This window comes from Eptatretus burgeri, chromosome 17, assembly GCF_056783735.1.
Source record: "Eptatretus burgeri isolate ZD-2024b chromosome 17, Ebu_testis_v1, whole genome shotgun sequence".
Lineage (NCBI taxonomy): Eukaryota > Metazoa > Chordata > Myxini > Myxiniformes > Myxinidae > Eptatretus > Eptatretus burgeri.
Genome location: NC_140977.1, coordinates 5,510,359 through 5,526,597, shown reverse-complemented (window position 1 = coordinate 5,526,597; position 16,239 = coordinate 5,510,359). Strand labels below are relative to the sequence as shown.

The following is a 16,239-nucleotide window of genomic DNA, read 5'->3' as shown; positions in this document are numbered from 1 at the left end:
GGGAGAGATAATCTATCTATTACATAAGCGACGCATATCTAATATCGCCTATCGTTACTTGATGATAATTCTAAAACATTAATAAGGGAAATAACTATGCTCGATACACTTTTATTAACCCCTCGCAGTCATTACCACCACAACAACATACACATACCTCTCAAACCATGGTGTCTGTGCATTCATCTGTCTCCCTTTTATGGTGGCCACTTCCTGCACTGTGTTTGAAAAGCTGTGCACACAGGCAAAGCTCAACATTCGCTTTTTAAACACCAGGAAACTGGCTTGCTTTTCCCGGCACCGAGGACGGGTACTTTTGCTTGCTTTTCCTGGCACCGAAGACGGGAACTCGAGCTTTCTTTTCCCGGCACCGAGGACGGGTACTTTAGCATGCTAAGAGGGGTACTTATTAAAGTACCCATCATCGGTGACATCCTTTACAGAGGACGTCACCAAGGACCTGTACTTTAACTTAACAAAAATCGAGATTATGAGATATTATTCTTCACATTTTCATTCTTTTATTTTTATTTTTTTTACAAATTTCTCAGTGTTAGTTTAAATAAAGTGCATTTTGTATCTCAAGCATTTTAATTGCCAAACTTCTTTATTCTTTTGGAGGTTTGGCTATTTAATTTCCAATTATTATTATTATTATTTTTTTTTTGTTTTCATTTTATCTTTCTTGAAATGACATGAGATGAGATTACATTGTTTGCAGGTCTGATTCATCCAGTGAAGATGGAAAATTTTCAAAGGAGCTTGGATAAGAGTTCCCAGGATGCTTTGAGTAATGATTGTGCAAAGCAGGAACCTTGTTATTCTCCTCCCAGGGAGCAGAAAAGCCCCCCACAGCTGCTTGAAGGTAAACAGAGATGTGCACAGAACACACAGCACTGCTCCTCTTGTTTACATATATATATATATATATATATATATATATATATATATATATATATATATATATATATATATATATATGTATATAAATATATATATATATATATATATATATATATATATATATATACGTATATATATATATATATATGTATATAAATATATATAATTATACCAAGTCAATAAAGTGGGGGGGGGGGGAGAGGAGGCAGGTGTATGGTGAGGTGGGGAGAGTGACACCTCACCAAATGTTGCTGTTCACTGCGGGAGGGAGGTGTGTGAGACACACACGTACACACACACACACACCAAGAGAGCGACAGTGGTGTGGGAGGAGAGTGCTGCATTTTATAAGGGGAGAGAGTGAGAGAAAAGGGTGGGGGAGAGGACGGAAAAAAAGACAGGTGAGGGGTGGAGGTGTGGTTAGCAAAGACAATGATATGTGACGTTTAATGACTGAAGACGAAAAAAAACGTATCAGAACAGCTGTACACACAACGACACAACAGAGTTTGTAAAGTCATCCGCTGGCCCATCTGCAAAAACTTTGAAATTCCTGTTCCAGAAAATTTGTTGGAAAATGAACCAAAAGCAATCACTGAAAACATTGAAGTACCTACCACTCATGTATGACTGATTGATCCCATCGGGTGTGAACATTGAAAAACAAAGCATTGCGACCAAATATCATACTTGGGTGCAAAAAAAAAAAAAAATAAGGAGGCATTGCTTATTGAGTTGTTCATACTGGTGATTTTGGACTAACGGTGCAGAAATCAAGAAAATGACCAAATACCAAGATCTCAAGCATGAAGTGAAAAAATCCTGGAAGCTGAAGAATGCCAAAGTTGTACCAGTGATGTCGAAGAACCTCACAGAGGTATTAAAAACCATCCCTGGGAATATCACGACAAACGAACTACAGTTGGAAGCCGTCCTGGGCTCAGTAACGATCCTGAAGAGAGCCCTCGACACAAAAGTTTGAAAACAGAAAACTTCACAGCTTGGTCTATGGATCGTGACCCCTTACTGAGATGAAGGTGGATACTTTGAGCTCCCCCTTGGGGACTCCATTCCACAATCTGAAACCCACATATGTTTGTAAACACACACACACACACACACACACACACACACACACACACACACACACACACATACACACACACCCTTTTGTTAGTATAGATTATATCATCAAGGCTTTTACAAGAGATAACACACAGAACATATAACAAGGGGAGCAAGAGGGATAGGAGAGGGAAGCACAAAACAGTGGGCAAAGTCACATGGGGAGATCTGTGGAAGGTAGCGGGATGGGGCGGGGTACATGGAGTAAACAAGATGGACACCACAGGGGTTTTCACGAAGGAAAGCAGGGAATTTGAAGGAGATGGGTTTGGGGTGGATTAATACTGGTAGAACAGATGGTGGTTTTGGATGGGGGAATATAAAAGATGGTGGTGAACAGCTGTTTTGAAGACCTGGAGGGAAGAGTGGCATTGAAGCGTGTGTGGGAGTTTGTTCCAAAGGCGGGGAAAAAGAGGGATGAAAGAATGAAGGTGAGCAGTGATTCTTGATTTTAGTAGTTTTACCAGAAGGGGGTTGCTGATAGACCTTGAGTGCCCGGCGGAAATTTGGGGGGGGACAGATCGCAGATTTAATTTTGGAAAATTTAATTTCCAAAAAATTTGGGTTTTTTTTTTTGTATTCATTTTGTCTCTTACCTGAAATGACGTGAGATGAGATGACATTGTTCGCAGGTCTGATTCATCCAGTGAAATCACAGATAGAACAACCAAGTTTGTCATCAGGAAAGTTTTAACTTCTGCCATTTATGGAATGCTTCATATATAGCTTCTGACTTGAGAGATGAGTACAGATACAGGACCAATTTTAATCGAGAGTACATTATGCTTTTTCTTTTTTTTTCTTTTGTTTTTTAAAAATGTTGACTGTTTCACAGCAAGTGATTTATTGATGTCTTTCTGAATTGTCTTTGCAGAGAATCAAATGAAAATGATTTCTTGTTCCAATACAAGTACCCAGTTATTTGACACAGAAGTTTCTTTCAATCAGAACATGACACAGACTTCTTGTCAGGAAGTCAACGAATATAGCCATGTTCTAACCAAGAACAACAATCATAGTACCACATTCCAGGAAACCGAAAAGAAGGAGAATCTGCACACGTGTTCTGTTTGCAATAAGGATTTTTCCACTAACAGGTATTTGAAAGTACATCAAAGAATCCACACGGGAGAGAAACCTCACAAGTGTTCACAATGCGGCAAGACATTTAATCAGTCGGGAACTTTGCGTAAACATTACAGAATCCACACAGGAGAGAAACCTTACAATTGTCCTGTGTGCAGCAAGGCGTTTACATCTTCTTCAGCTCTAGATATACATAAAAGAATACATACAGGAGAGAAGCCTTTCAAATGTTCTGTTTGCAATAAGGATTTTACCACTAACAAGCATTTAAAGGTACATCAAAAAATGCACACAGAAGAGAAACCCTACAAGTGTTCACAATGCGGCAAATCATTTAAACACTCATCAAATTTCCGTGAACATTACAGAATCCACACGGGAGAGAAACTTTACAAGTGTCCTGTGTGCTTCAAAGCATTTGTGTATGCTTCATACTTGTATGTACATAAAAAAATACACACAGGTGAGAAACCCTACAATTGTTCACAATGCGGCAAGGGATTTAATCAGTCATCAAATCTACGGCAACATCACACAATGCACACAGGAGAGAAACCTTACAATTGTCCTGTGTGCAACAAGGATTTTGCTCGTTCATCAAATTTATCTCGACATCGGAAAATACATGCAGAATTAAAGCCCTACAAGTGCTCTGAATGCATGAAAGCTTTTATTTATCTCTGCAAGTTGAAGCAGCATCAAAGAATACACACCAGAGAGAAGACGTACACGTGTTCTGAATGCAATAAGAGCTTTAATCATTCATTGCATTTATCTCAACATCAAAAAATACACATGGGGGAGAATAGCTCAGAATAGAAGAAGGACCCCAGGTACAACACAAAAAAATGTGTAAAATTATCAGCAAAGAGAACCTACTCAGAATATGTTCTGACAAACCAACTTATCCACAGCCTGGATAGATTACAAAAAAGCCTTTGATAGTGTCCCACATTCATCGATTATAAAATACATGCAAGTATACAAAATTTACCCCCCTAGATAGTTACACTGATTGAGAAAGCAATGACTCTGGAACACAACTCCAATACTACCTCATGCAGAGAGTTTGAAATCTCAGGAGTAAAGATACGACGTGGTGTCTTACAAGGTGACAGTCTTTCCCCCCTTCTGTTTTGTCTGGCTGTGGACCCACTGGGTATTTTACAAAAACCAATGCATACCGAGGTTGTACTTGCAGAGACGAAGAGGAAGTGGTCTGATGAAGCTTCTCCAAGTGCGCAGAACGTGTGTAGGACTAGTGGAGTATGTGAAAAGCTCGACAGAATATTAGATGACATTTGTACATAAGCAAGAAAATAACAAACCAGAAAAGGGATCCTTAATCCAAAAACAGGTGCAAGTGATGGATATTGCACAGGAACATGAAACAGAAACAGACAGCAACAATGATTGCAAAGAAAAAAGTAGGAATATCAGCAGATATACTTTGACAAATGGGAGAATGACAAAAGGGAAGGAAGAATTTTTTTAAAGCTGGAAAGAATAGGGATTGATAACGAAGGCTCATTGGAATGGCTAAGAAGAGATCAAGTTAGTTGGGATGGAGAACGAGTCATAAATGCTCAAGATGAAGGACATTACACGAATGCCTTTAAGAAAATGGAGGGATTGAGTCAATCTGACAAATGCAGGTTTTGTGGGGAAGAAACAGAAAGTTCCAGCCACCTCCCTTCCGGATGAAAACACCCATGTCGGAACAGCTGTACACAGAAAGATATAACAGCGTCTGATGAGTAATCCACTGGCACATCTGTAAACATTTAAACATTCCGGTCCCAGAGCAATCATGGAAACGCAAACCAAATCCGATCCTTGAAAATGAACATATAATGCTCGTGCATGACAAGATGATCCCACCAAGTGTAGATATGCAAACAAAGCATTGCGTCTGGACATTGTGTTCAAACACAAAAAAGAAAAGTTGGCACTATTGATCGAGGTCGCAGTTCCCATTGACTTTGGACTAAATGCTGCAGAAATCAGGAAAATGACCAAATACCAGGATCTGTAATATGAGGTCAAGAGGACTTGGAAGTTGAAGAAATCTGAAATTATACCAGTGATGGTCGGAGCTGCAGGAATGATAAAGAAAATCCTTGATAAGTACTTTAAAAGCATTCCAGGGACTATCACTCCAAACGAGCTACAAGTGGAGGCTGTCAGAGGTTCAGTGAAGATTTTGAAAAGAGCCCTTGGAACGAGGGTATGAGAACAAAGTTTCACAGTTTGGTTCACGAATCATGACCCTTTATTGAAAAAGTAGGTGGAGATTTTGAGTTCTGGGAGTTCTCAAATTTTTGAGAATTTTGAGTTCTCAAAAACAGCACAAACTTGATTCCTTTTTTTTCATTTTTTTTCTGAGACAATATCAAATAAACATTTCCCTTGTTAGAATGAAAGTAACCGATACTGTGTGGAATTGTCACATCACAGGACATTCACAGCCTGTAAGACTTCTCCAGAAGATGTTACTGCACACTTTTATCTTCTGCCATTTTGATTTCCTCTCTTCCGTATAGTCCAGAATGATTATGTTGGTCGGTTACTCGGTTAAATTCTCCCTGGTGTCTGAGGTGGTGTATCAAGCTGCTCACCCTGTCGTAGTCGTTAAAAAGGTAACCCTGCTGGCCGACCTGTTGCTATTGGCCCTTAATGTATTATGTAAATGGACCTTAGATAATTGTTCATCAAAGGTAAATATTGCTCAAAATTATTAAATATAAGAAATTATTTATCATGTCCTTCCTTCAACAAGTTTCTCCTCGTACTGCCGTCTTCATTTACCAAAAGAGGGGGCATTCTAAGCCAAAATAATACATTTGTGAAGCAAAGGTGGTTCTTCCTTAGCGCAGAAGGTGATTGTGTTGTTCGAATGTTTCATCGTATACATCACTTTGTTTTTGTGCCTCTGCTGACGAAAGTCGCTAGAGGCATTTTGGGTTGTCCGTTAAGTACGTACGTACGTACGTGTATGTTAATTTTCTCTGTTTTCTCTACAACCGCTTGGTGGATTGACACAATTTTCACCATAGAAGTGACTACTCATGTAGGATGTTTTAATGATTATTATGACATCATTGGTCACGTGGTGTGGCAGCCATGTTGGAAAAAAGGAAAAACTTTGGACCTCTAGCTTTGAAACCGCTCCATGGAAAAAAATTGAAACTTGGCACAGGTGAAGTACTTACTCCCCATGGGAAAGAATTGATTTTTTTTTTATGATGTCATGAGTGGCTTCATTATGACGTCATAATTGCATTCGTCATCCGCTTTATCCGATCAGTGAAACATTTTGAGGGTCATCTTGGGCTAAATTGTATGGGGTCAAAAAATTGATGATGTCATCGGTCACGTGGTTCAGCACCCATATTTTATTTTAAAATAAAAAATAACAGCACATAAAAACCTTCAAAAATCATCATCTCCAAAACAGCTGAACAGATAGAGCCGAAACTTTACAGGTATGTTCGATCACCTATCCATGAGGAACAAAAGGTTCTCCAACTATGACATCATTGGTCACATGGCTTGGCAGCTATGATTTTTTTTGAAGAATAAAACTTTAAAAATCATCTTCTCCAGAATGGCTTGACAGATCGAATGGAAACTTTACCCACATGTTACCTAAGCCTTGGGGATACCAGGGTGTTCACCAATAATTAATAGGAGAACTGGCAGCCATATTGGATTGAATGAAAATCTTGAAAGAAATATTTCTCTTGAACCACTTCATCAATCGACATGAAATGTGACAATTATGATCTTCTAGTCATGGTGAATATGTTTTTCATTTGAACCTGATCCGACGCTTGGTTTGGCAGCAAGAATTATTTAATATTTTGAATCTGGGTTCAGGGACTTAAATCAAAAATGGAACAAGAACAAAATGGAACATTACTGTTTTCACCCCTGTTTGTTTGTTTGTTTGTGAACAGTATTACGGAAAAACTCCTCGACGGATTTTGACGAAACTTGGTGGGGGATTAGGTATGGTCCAAGGATCATGCCATTAGATTTTGGACTCGGTCCAAAATCCAATATGGCCGCTATGGTGGCCATTTTGAAAAAATATTTGAATTTTTGTTTTTGTATTTCTACATGTTTTAAGTGATTTCCAAAAAATAAAAATTGTTAGAGAAAAAAAAAAACTGAAAATTTTGCAACTTTTTTTTTTTTTAATTCGATTTTATTTGAAAAATATTTGAATTTTTTTTTTTTTTGCATTTCCACATGTTTTAAGCGATTTCCAACCCCCCCCCCCCCCAAATAAAAATAAAAAATGTTGGAGAAAAGAACTATAACTCTGTCAGCACTGTTGGCATCATATTTAATGAATAAGATATAAGGTTCACTTGAGTGACCCGGCAGTATTGGCGGCGGAGGTTTTGCACTCTACCGAGTGCTCCCCCTCTCGTTGAATGATGGAATAATGTGGGCACAGGCATATCTGGGGATGTCGTGATGTCGAAGATTGCCCTTCGAGCTATTTTATAATATGAAAACGTGTTCTGACTAAATGTAGTTTGCCTTACAGTAAGGGTTTCACCGGAATGTTAATTCAAAGTATTTGTATTGTGTGGCATTTCTTTTAATTGCAATTACATTCTGTGAAATATATTTGAGTGTCATTATAATTATATATAAAATTATGGGGTGATTTCTTTCTACAATCTTGAGTCTCACACTAAAGCGAAGGGATGCATGGTATGAATTGATGGTTGGGTAATGAGATATCTATGGGATGCAAGCAAGGGAATGAATGAAGAGAAAGAGGAGGAAAGGTAACACTGCAAACTGAAAGTAAATTGTTGGGTTGGGAAGGATTAATGTGGGTAATAAGGAGTGTGAGGATGGCTGGTGGATGATAATAATAGATTGTGGTGCACCACCTGCTTCAAGCTCTAGAAACAACAGAATCTTGTGTTCAAGGATAATACTTCAATTTTAATAAAATAATGATTTTAAAGATAGTTTAAAAAAAAAATCTCAAAGCTTAGCACAACTGAAGCAGTCTTATTACAATGTATAAGGTGATGAGTATATTGTTACGTTAAGATGACGTTATCATAGATGACGTTAAGTCACAGTTTCGGAGATTGAGGCTTTTTTTCTTGATCACCATAGAGAATGAAGTGTCAATGGGAATCTTCTTCACCCTGACCCTCTCTCATGTCACACCCTCTAATGCTACATATCAATATATAGCATGGTTCCTGGAAGTATTATGGAGCCGATTTGTGTTCTACAGTCTTCAAATATACTCGTATAATTGAATTTGAATGAAGGTTTAAAGGCATATATATAAATGAATTGTTTGTTTTACCCATTGTCTATTACATCACCCTATCTAACATTGCATTAGTCCTTCATGCTTATTTGTGTTCTCTATAACATCCTTAAAAACAATGTTTCCTGTTTGGAATGATTTCCAATTTTGTTTCACTGCCAGGCAGGTAGACAGATTAATATATATGTATGTATGTATGTATATGTATATATATGTATATGTGTATATATATATATATATATATATATATATATATATATATATATATATATATATATATATATATATAGATATGTATATATATGTATATATATGTATATATATGTATATATATGTATATATATGTATATATATGTATATATATGTATATATATGTATATATATGTATATATATGTATATATATGTATATATATATATATATATATATTTATATATATATATATATATATATATATATATATATATATATATATATATATATATATATATATATATATATATATATAATGTCTCGCTCCTCTGCGCAAGCGCAATCAAGCCAAATTCAAATCCATCAGCTTGATAAAACGAGAAACTTGTCTTCCTATTCATGTTCAAAATATTATATTCAGTTTAAATCTTGTTCCTTGATCATAAACTGATAGGATAGACGGACGGATGAACATTAACCAATTGCTTAACACTGCTCTTAACACTGCTTTACGCTTCACGTGCGTGGGATAATTACGCTTAAAACTAGAAGGGCACTCGATAAAGCACATACCTTCGCCACGCAATGCCCGATGCAGTAGAACATATCAGGCCGAACATATTTTTGAAATATCATTCTTTATATCGTTTTTGGCTCTCTCAATGGTGAAGAATCACTTTTAAAATTAAATTTTTGGATTGCTGCATGTTGTGTGCCATTACCTTGGAGGCATGCAGTTTTACCGAACCACAACAATATATTTAGTTTTTGGCCCTATATCTCAATTTTAGAAATTCGGCCAATGCTGAGCTTTAGAGCATGAGGATAATTGTTGTTTGAATTCAGTAACCTGATCCTGTTCAAATTTAAAGTCAATTGGATGAAAATTGAGGATTTAAAAAATTCCACCGAAGTTGCTGACCTTTGGCCTATGTTGACCTAAAAAATAGTTGTTGGTTCAATTCATCGACCTGGTGTACAAATCCTCATCAAATTTCAAGTCAATCTGCCATGTTGGACTTTTCAACTTTTTCTATTCCACGTGGGACTTTTCCTGATGCCGCGAACCAAGATGAGCAGAATTTGAAAAAAAGAAGAAAGAGTAATTTAATTAAATTTTTTTATTTTGCACTCTCTTAGCTTGGGACTGAGGGAAGTCTTTTGATTATGACTTACCAATGTGGGATCATTTGATTATGACTGGTGAACCTCAAATGTTATTACAGAAGGTCAATCGGGTTGAAGGCGACTAACAGCGTTCTAATCATCCCCAATCAAAAACTCTGCCATCGCAGACATCTTTTCTACCTTCGTTAACCTCATCCAAATCCCTCCTTACAATTTTCCCTCCTTGGAGTTTCCTTCTGTAGGAATCTTGTCCACCCCATGCATGCATGTTTTGCATCCTGTTTTTGTCTGTTATGTCCCAATGTGTTTATTGCACTAACTCTTCCATGAGCCTCACCTATGTATACAAAAAGAAGTTTGGTGGGAACCCGAGATAGCTTCACCCCCTTGTGGTCTTCTCACCCAGACCCCCCCCCCCCGGCAAAAAAAAAAATATATATATTGTTGCAGACCCAGGGTTGGGGTGAGAAGCTTACGGGAAGGGGGGGGGAAGCTAGTTCAGGTTCCCACCAGACTCTCTGGAATAAATGACCATGAACGCCAATAACTCAACCACGTGACTGAGGGTCCTCCGTCTGATGGAAATTGGTTACCTGAAATGGTCACGTGATCTAATTACCGGGCGAGACGTCCTTGATACATCTTACTCAAACCGGATCAGATGCAGTCGAACATAACTGCCAAGGACGTACCGGCTTGGAAACAGATCGTTGGGGTTAACGTCCCGACTAAGCTAGGATACGGACCATGCTGGACCAATGAAGGAAAGGATGAAAACGAGCTGGGAACATTTCTATACAAAGCATTTATTTACAATCAAGCTAGGAAAGGTATGTGGTGGCCAGGGCCACGCAACATGCTCGTTTGGTGGCAAATTCCATCGATGTGGAGGCGCAGGGTGATTTTTTTTTCCTGTGTGTAGGAGATGTTGATGGTCGAGGTGGTGAGCGAACGTGGAGCAAGGTGAGACCGTCGTAAATCGGTGCGAAGATTTGAATGAAAGAGCGCGCCATGCGCGTCCTGTACAGTGTTGGTGGAGGGTCTCTCATCGAGTGGCTGCCTGGGTGCGGTGCCTGCTTCGATTTGTATTGGGGATAAAAGGAAAGGGTTGGAATGAAAATCAGGATTGAATGGAAGATAGAGATATAATTAGACCTAGCTATAAGACCCACGCAACACACTTCGTCCTGTTAACCCATTAGACATGAGGGGAAGGTCTGATTGCACGAAGACTCACTAAATAACTGCCTGGGGAACACTATGTTGAGTGCCAGAATTCCTCAAAAAACTGTAAAGACATTCACACATAGTACACACACGACAATCCCAATGCAACACACCCCCTCAGCTACCGGACTGGCTTCATCGCTTATTGGCGTAGACATCAAGTTATTGATTATATATCAAGTGAATCGGTTGAAAATTGACTGTGACCTTGACTTTTGACTTGTTGACCACCAAAAACAATAGCATTCCTGCTTAGTCATTACCTCCACCAGTTGGTGAATATCGGAGTGAAAATGCACCCTGCAGATGAGTAACATACAAACAAACAGACCAGAGCAACCAATATATTTGCGAATCTTCGATTTTGTGAGAATCAAACAAGGTTGAAAACATAACATCGCTCCACGTTTGGTGGTGGAAGTAAAGGTCTAACAAATAGAAACTTTCATCAAGTACACATTCAGATTCGATCTTTACATTCAGATGATCATGTAGAAGATAGCATGCAGATGATCACAATGATGATTATGTAGAAGATGGCATGTAGATGATGATCATGTAGATGATGATCATGTGGAAGATAGCATGTAGATGATGATCATGTAGAAGATAGCATGTAGATGATTATCATGTAGAAGATAGCATGCAGATGATGATCATGGAGAAGATAGCATGCAGCTGATTATGTGGAAGATAGCATGTAGATGATTATGTGGAAGATTTCATGCAGATGATCACGATGATTATGTGGAAGATAGCATGTAGATGATGATCATGTCGAAGATAGCATGCAGATGATCACGATGATGATTATGTGGAAGATAGCATGTAGATGATCATGTCGAAGACAGGATGCAGATGATTACGATGATGATCATGTCGAAGATAGCATGCAGATGATGATCATGTAGATGATCACGATGATGATCATGTAGATGATGATCATGTAGAAGATAGCATGTAGATGATGATCATGTAGAAGACAGCATGTAGATGATGATGATCATGTCAAAGATAGCATGAAGATCATGCAGAAGATAGCATGTAGATGATCATGTGGAAGACAGCATGTAGATGATGATCATGTAGAAGATGATGATCATGTCAAAGATAGCATGTAGATAATGATCATGTAGAAGATAGCATGATGATCATGTAGAAGATGATGATCATGTAGAAGATAGCATGCAGATGATGAAGATGATCATGTAGAAGACAGCATGTGGATGATGAAGATGATCATGTAGAAGAAAGCATGAAGATGAACATGTAGAAGACAGCATGTAGATGATCACGATGATGATTATGTAGATGATGATCATGTAGATGATCACGATGATTATTATGTAGATGATGATCATGTGGAAGATAGCATGTAGATGATGATCATCATGCAGAAGATAGCATGTAGATGATCACGATGATGATTATGTAGATGATGATGATCATGTAGAAGACAGCATGTAGATGATCACGATGATGATTATGTAGATGATCACGATGATTATGTAGATGATGATCATGTGGAAGACAGCATGCAGATGATGATCATGCGGAAGATAGCATGCAGATGATGATCATGCAGAAGATAGCATGTAGATGATCACGATGATGATTATGTAGATGATCACGATGATTATTATGTAGATGATGACCATGTGGAAGACAGCATGCAGATGATGATCATGTGGAAGATAGCATGTAGATGATGATGATGATCATGCAGAAGATAGCATGTAGATGATCACGATGATTATTATGTAGATGATGACCATGTGGAAGACAGCATGCAGATGATGATCATGTGGAAGATAGCATGTAGATGATGATGATGATCATGCAGAAGATAGCATGTAGATGATCACGATGATGATTATATAGATGATGATCATGGAGAAGACAGCATGTAGATGATGACGTCACAACAGCCGGTGTTCATGGTATATTCGTGAAGTTGAATGAAGTGATGGTGTTTACTGGTGGACACGAGTACATCAGTACATGATAATTGTGACAAGGATTATGATGATCATGTAGAGGTTTATGATGTATTGATGACGATGATCGTGATTCTCATGAGAAAAGTGTAAATGATCGAGTGATGATGAGATGCCCGTTATTGGAGTGAATATGGTGACTGAATCAGGATAAACACAGTTAAGTGATGGTAAATGGCCGGTGGTAAATTTCATGATAACGGACGAATTCTTCACACTCACAAACGCACAGTAATTGTTCCAGAACTTTCTTCTGAAAAGGATAGCGTAAGGGATTGTGTTACAGTTATTAATACTATGACAGGTTTCCTATTGAAGAAAAAAAAAACGATCTCGCACAAAAGGTGAAGAAATGTGATCGTTCTTCGCATTAAATATCGGCCAAAACGAATGATTGACATCACCTCAGCCTGGCTTGCTGGGTGAACCAACATGGCGGCTAAGTGGCGACACCGCGCTCCGTGTGTCGTGAATGGCGATGCTCATTGTTTGTCTTTTCGTGGTCAGGCGGACCGGATAGACTTTGTCAAATGAGCCAGAAGCATCCTCGACTCTGCAAATCGGTCATAAAATTTATAAATTGAACGGGTCGAACGGTATAAAGTGCCGAGTATTTTTTTATTTAACTGGAACCAATGAGTTTGGGTGTGTGTGGTGTTTAGAGATCCTCGCCGCTCAAATATCGTCAGTAAACGAAGAAGAAGAAGAAGAAGAGGAAGAATTCGTGAATAACATCGTTTGAAGAAAGTACGGGAGACGTGGTGCGATTTTACTTCACGTTCGATGCTCGTTTACCATCGAGTACAATTTCACCACATTCTTACCACACAGTCCCCTCAGGTTCGCCATGAACCGACATCTCTCCGGTGGAGATCACAGAACGAAACCCCCGGGATCCACGAGCGGCTCCGATGGAGGAAACGACGTCGTTCCGGGAGATTCTCCCGCGGACTCCGAGACCAGGGTCGGTCCACCCGAGGATGAGGAATCGGGACCCGGTACGTGTCGTTCTCTCCTCACCTTGCTTTTACCGTTAACGTGCCGGGTCTGTGCCGGTTCGTGCTGTGCACATTTTCGGGAACTCATTTAAATGGGGAATCTCACGAAGGTTTAAATTGGGGAAACCGAGGTGAAAGGGCACAGAAGTTACCGTGTAATACTGAGGTAAAGGGTACAGAGATTACCGTGTAATACCGAGGTTAAAGGGTACAGAGATTACTGTGTAATACCGAGGTTAAAGGGTACAGAGATTACCGTGTAATACCGAGGTAAAGGGTACAGAGATTACCGTGTAATACCGACGTTAAAGGGTACAGAGATTACCGTGTAATGCTGAGGTTAAAGGACACAGATTACCGTGTAATACAGAGATTACCGTGTAATGCAGAGGTTAAAGGGTACAGAGATTACCGTGTAATACAGAGATTACCGTGTAATACAGAGGTTAAAGGGTACAGAGATTACCGTGTAATACCGAGGTTAAAGGACACCGATTACCGTGTAATACAGAGGTGAAAGGACACATATTACCGTGTAATACAGAGATTACCGTGTAATACAGAGGTTAAAGGGTACAGAGATTACCGTGTAATACCGAGGTTAAAGGACACCGATTACCGTGTAATACAGAGGTTAAAGGGTACAGAGATTACCGTGTAATACCGAGGTTAAAGGGTACAGATTACCGTGTAATACAGAGGTTAAAGGGTACAGAGATTACCGTGTTTTTCCCAGGTAATACTTCTCCATGTCTTTCTATTCTGTCCTGTGCCAATATTTTTTCATTCTCCAAAACAACTAGAAGAGCACTCGGTGGAGCACATACCTCCACCCCGTAATACCTGATCGACGAGAACATAACGGGCCCAATACATGTTTGAAATATCATGCTATACAGTACTACATTGTTTTGGGCCCTATCTCTCTATGGTGAAGAATCACTTTGAAAATTAAATAATTCTCGTATTCGGATCTTCACCAAATCGAAACAATTCTTTCTGTCACACCCCAAGTTTCCAATTTCCACACCCCAATGTGTACCCCAAGTTTCATCCAAATCTCACCACAACTTTTCTCGATATCGTGATTTGAGCCAAAATGATATAATCTCTCAATGGTGAAGAATCACTTAAGAATTCTAGTTGTCGAATCCAGATCCGGATCTTCACCAAATCTCATCAGTTAGTCCTTGTCACACACCGAACCTGTCCACAAAATTTCATCCGGATCCGTCCACAACTTTTTGAGATATCTTCTACACAGACAAACAGACAAACGGGCGAAAACATAACCTCCTTCACCTTCGGTGGCGAAGGTAACATGCGACATAACTAGAACTGCCACTTTATAACTGCTGGCAGTGATGACCGGGTAACAAGACGTCCCGCTTTGATGCAACCCTGCTTTGATTGGACACCTGACCCTGACAGATGACGTTTTATATTCTTCAATTTAATTTAGAATGGGATTAAAATAAATGGGAATGGAATCAAATAAAAAAAATTCAGATCAAATGGAAGACCAAAAAGGTAGAGTCCTGCATCTTACTGTAATTCACCATCTGTCTGTCTGTCTGTTCTCAGGTACCGCAAAAACGGCTGAACCGATCACAACCATTTTTTGGATGTGTAATCCTGGGACCCCTTGGAGTAAAATAGGCATAAATATAATAACATGACCCCCTTGTCAGCTCCCGTAGGGAGCGGGTGCTTCTAGTTGGAGTAATCGGAAGGAATCCGAACAAGCATAAAACAAAGATGAAGTCACCAGGAGGAACCTGGATACAATTCACATTTCAGCTGCTACTCCTCTTCCCTCAAACCCAACCAGGCACAGCAAAATGAGCCTTTTCTCCAAAAATAAAAATGAACCCAGATCAATAAACTAAATAATTCTGCCTGCCAGACCGTGTGTCTGATCAAGTTGAAATTTATCATTTGTATTCCACGTCACTACTACATTGTAATTGTGATGTTTCATGTCGCTTGATTTCAGCTGTTCCTGAGAAAACATTATTTAATATTTTTCTTCAATGCAATATGGCTGCAAAACTATGTGACCGATCAATTTTTCCGAAAGAAACTTGTACACACAAGGCATGGGGAACATTTCTTTGAAGTTTCCCCTCGATCTGTCCAGCCATTTTGGAGAAGAAGATTTTTATAGGTTTAAGGTAAATCATTTATATGCTGGCCAAACTATGTGACCTATGATGTCATATGTGAGCTTTTTGTTCCTCATGGATAGGCGGTCATACATGTAAAGTTTTTGC

At 38.9% G+C, this 16,239-nt stretch overlaps 1 protein-coding gene across 1 annotated transcript in view; it reads left to right on the top strand.

Moving 5' to 3' along the window:
• LOC147009162 (uncharacterized) overlaps positions 1–16,239 on the top strand; it is a 49,774-nt gene that overhangs the window by 19,962 nt on the left and 13,573 nt on the right. The window contains exons 4-7 of the mRNA XM_085862990.1: positions 722–865; positions 2,903–3,930; positions 5,658–5,753; positions 13,711–13,966. Coding sequence (XP_085719116.1) covers positions 722–865; positions 2,903–3,930; positions 5,658–5,753; positions 13,711–13,966 — 1,524 coding nt within the window. The remainder of the gene's footprint in view (positions 1–721; positions 866–2,902; positions 3,931–5,657; positions 5,754–13,710; positions 13,967–16,239) is intronic.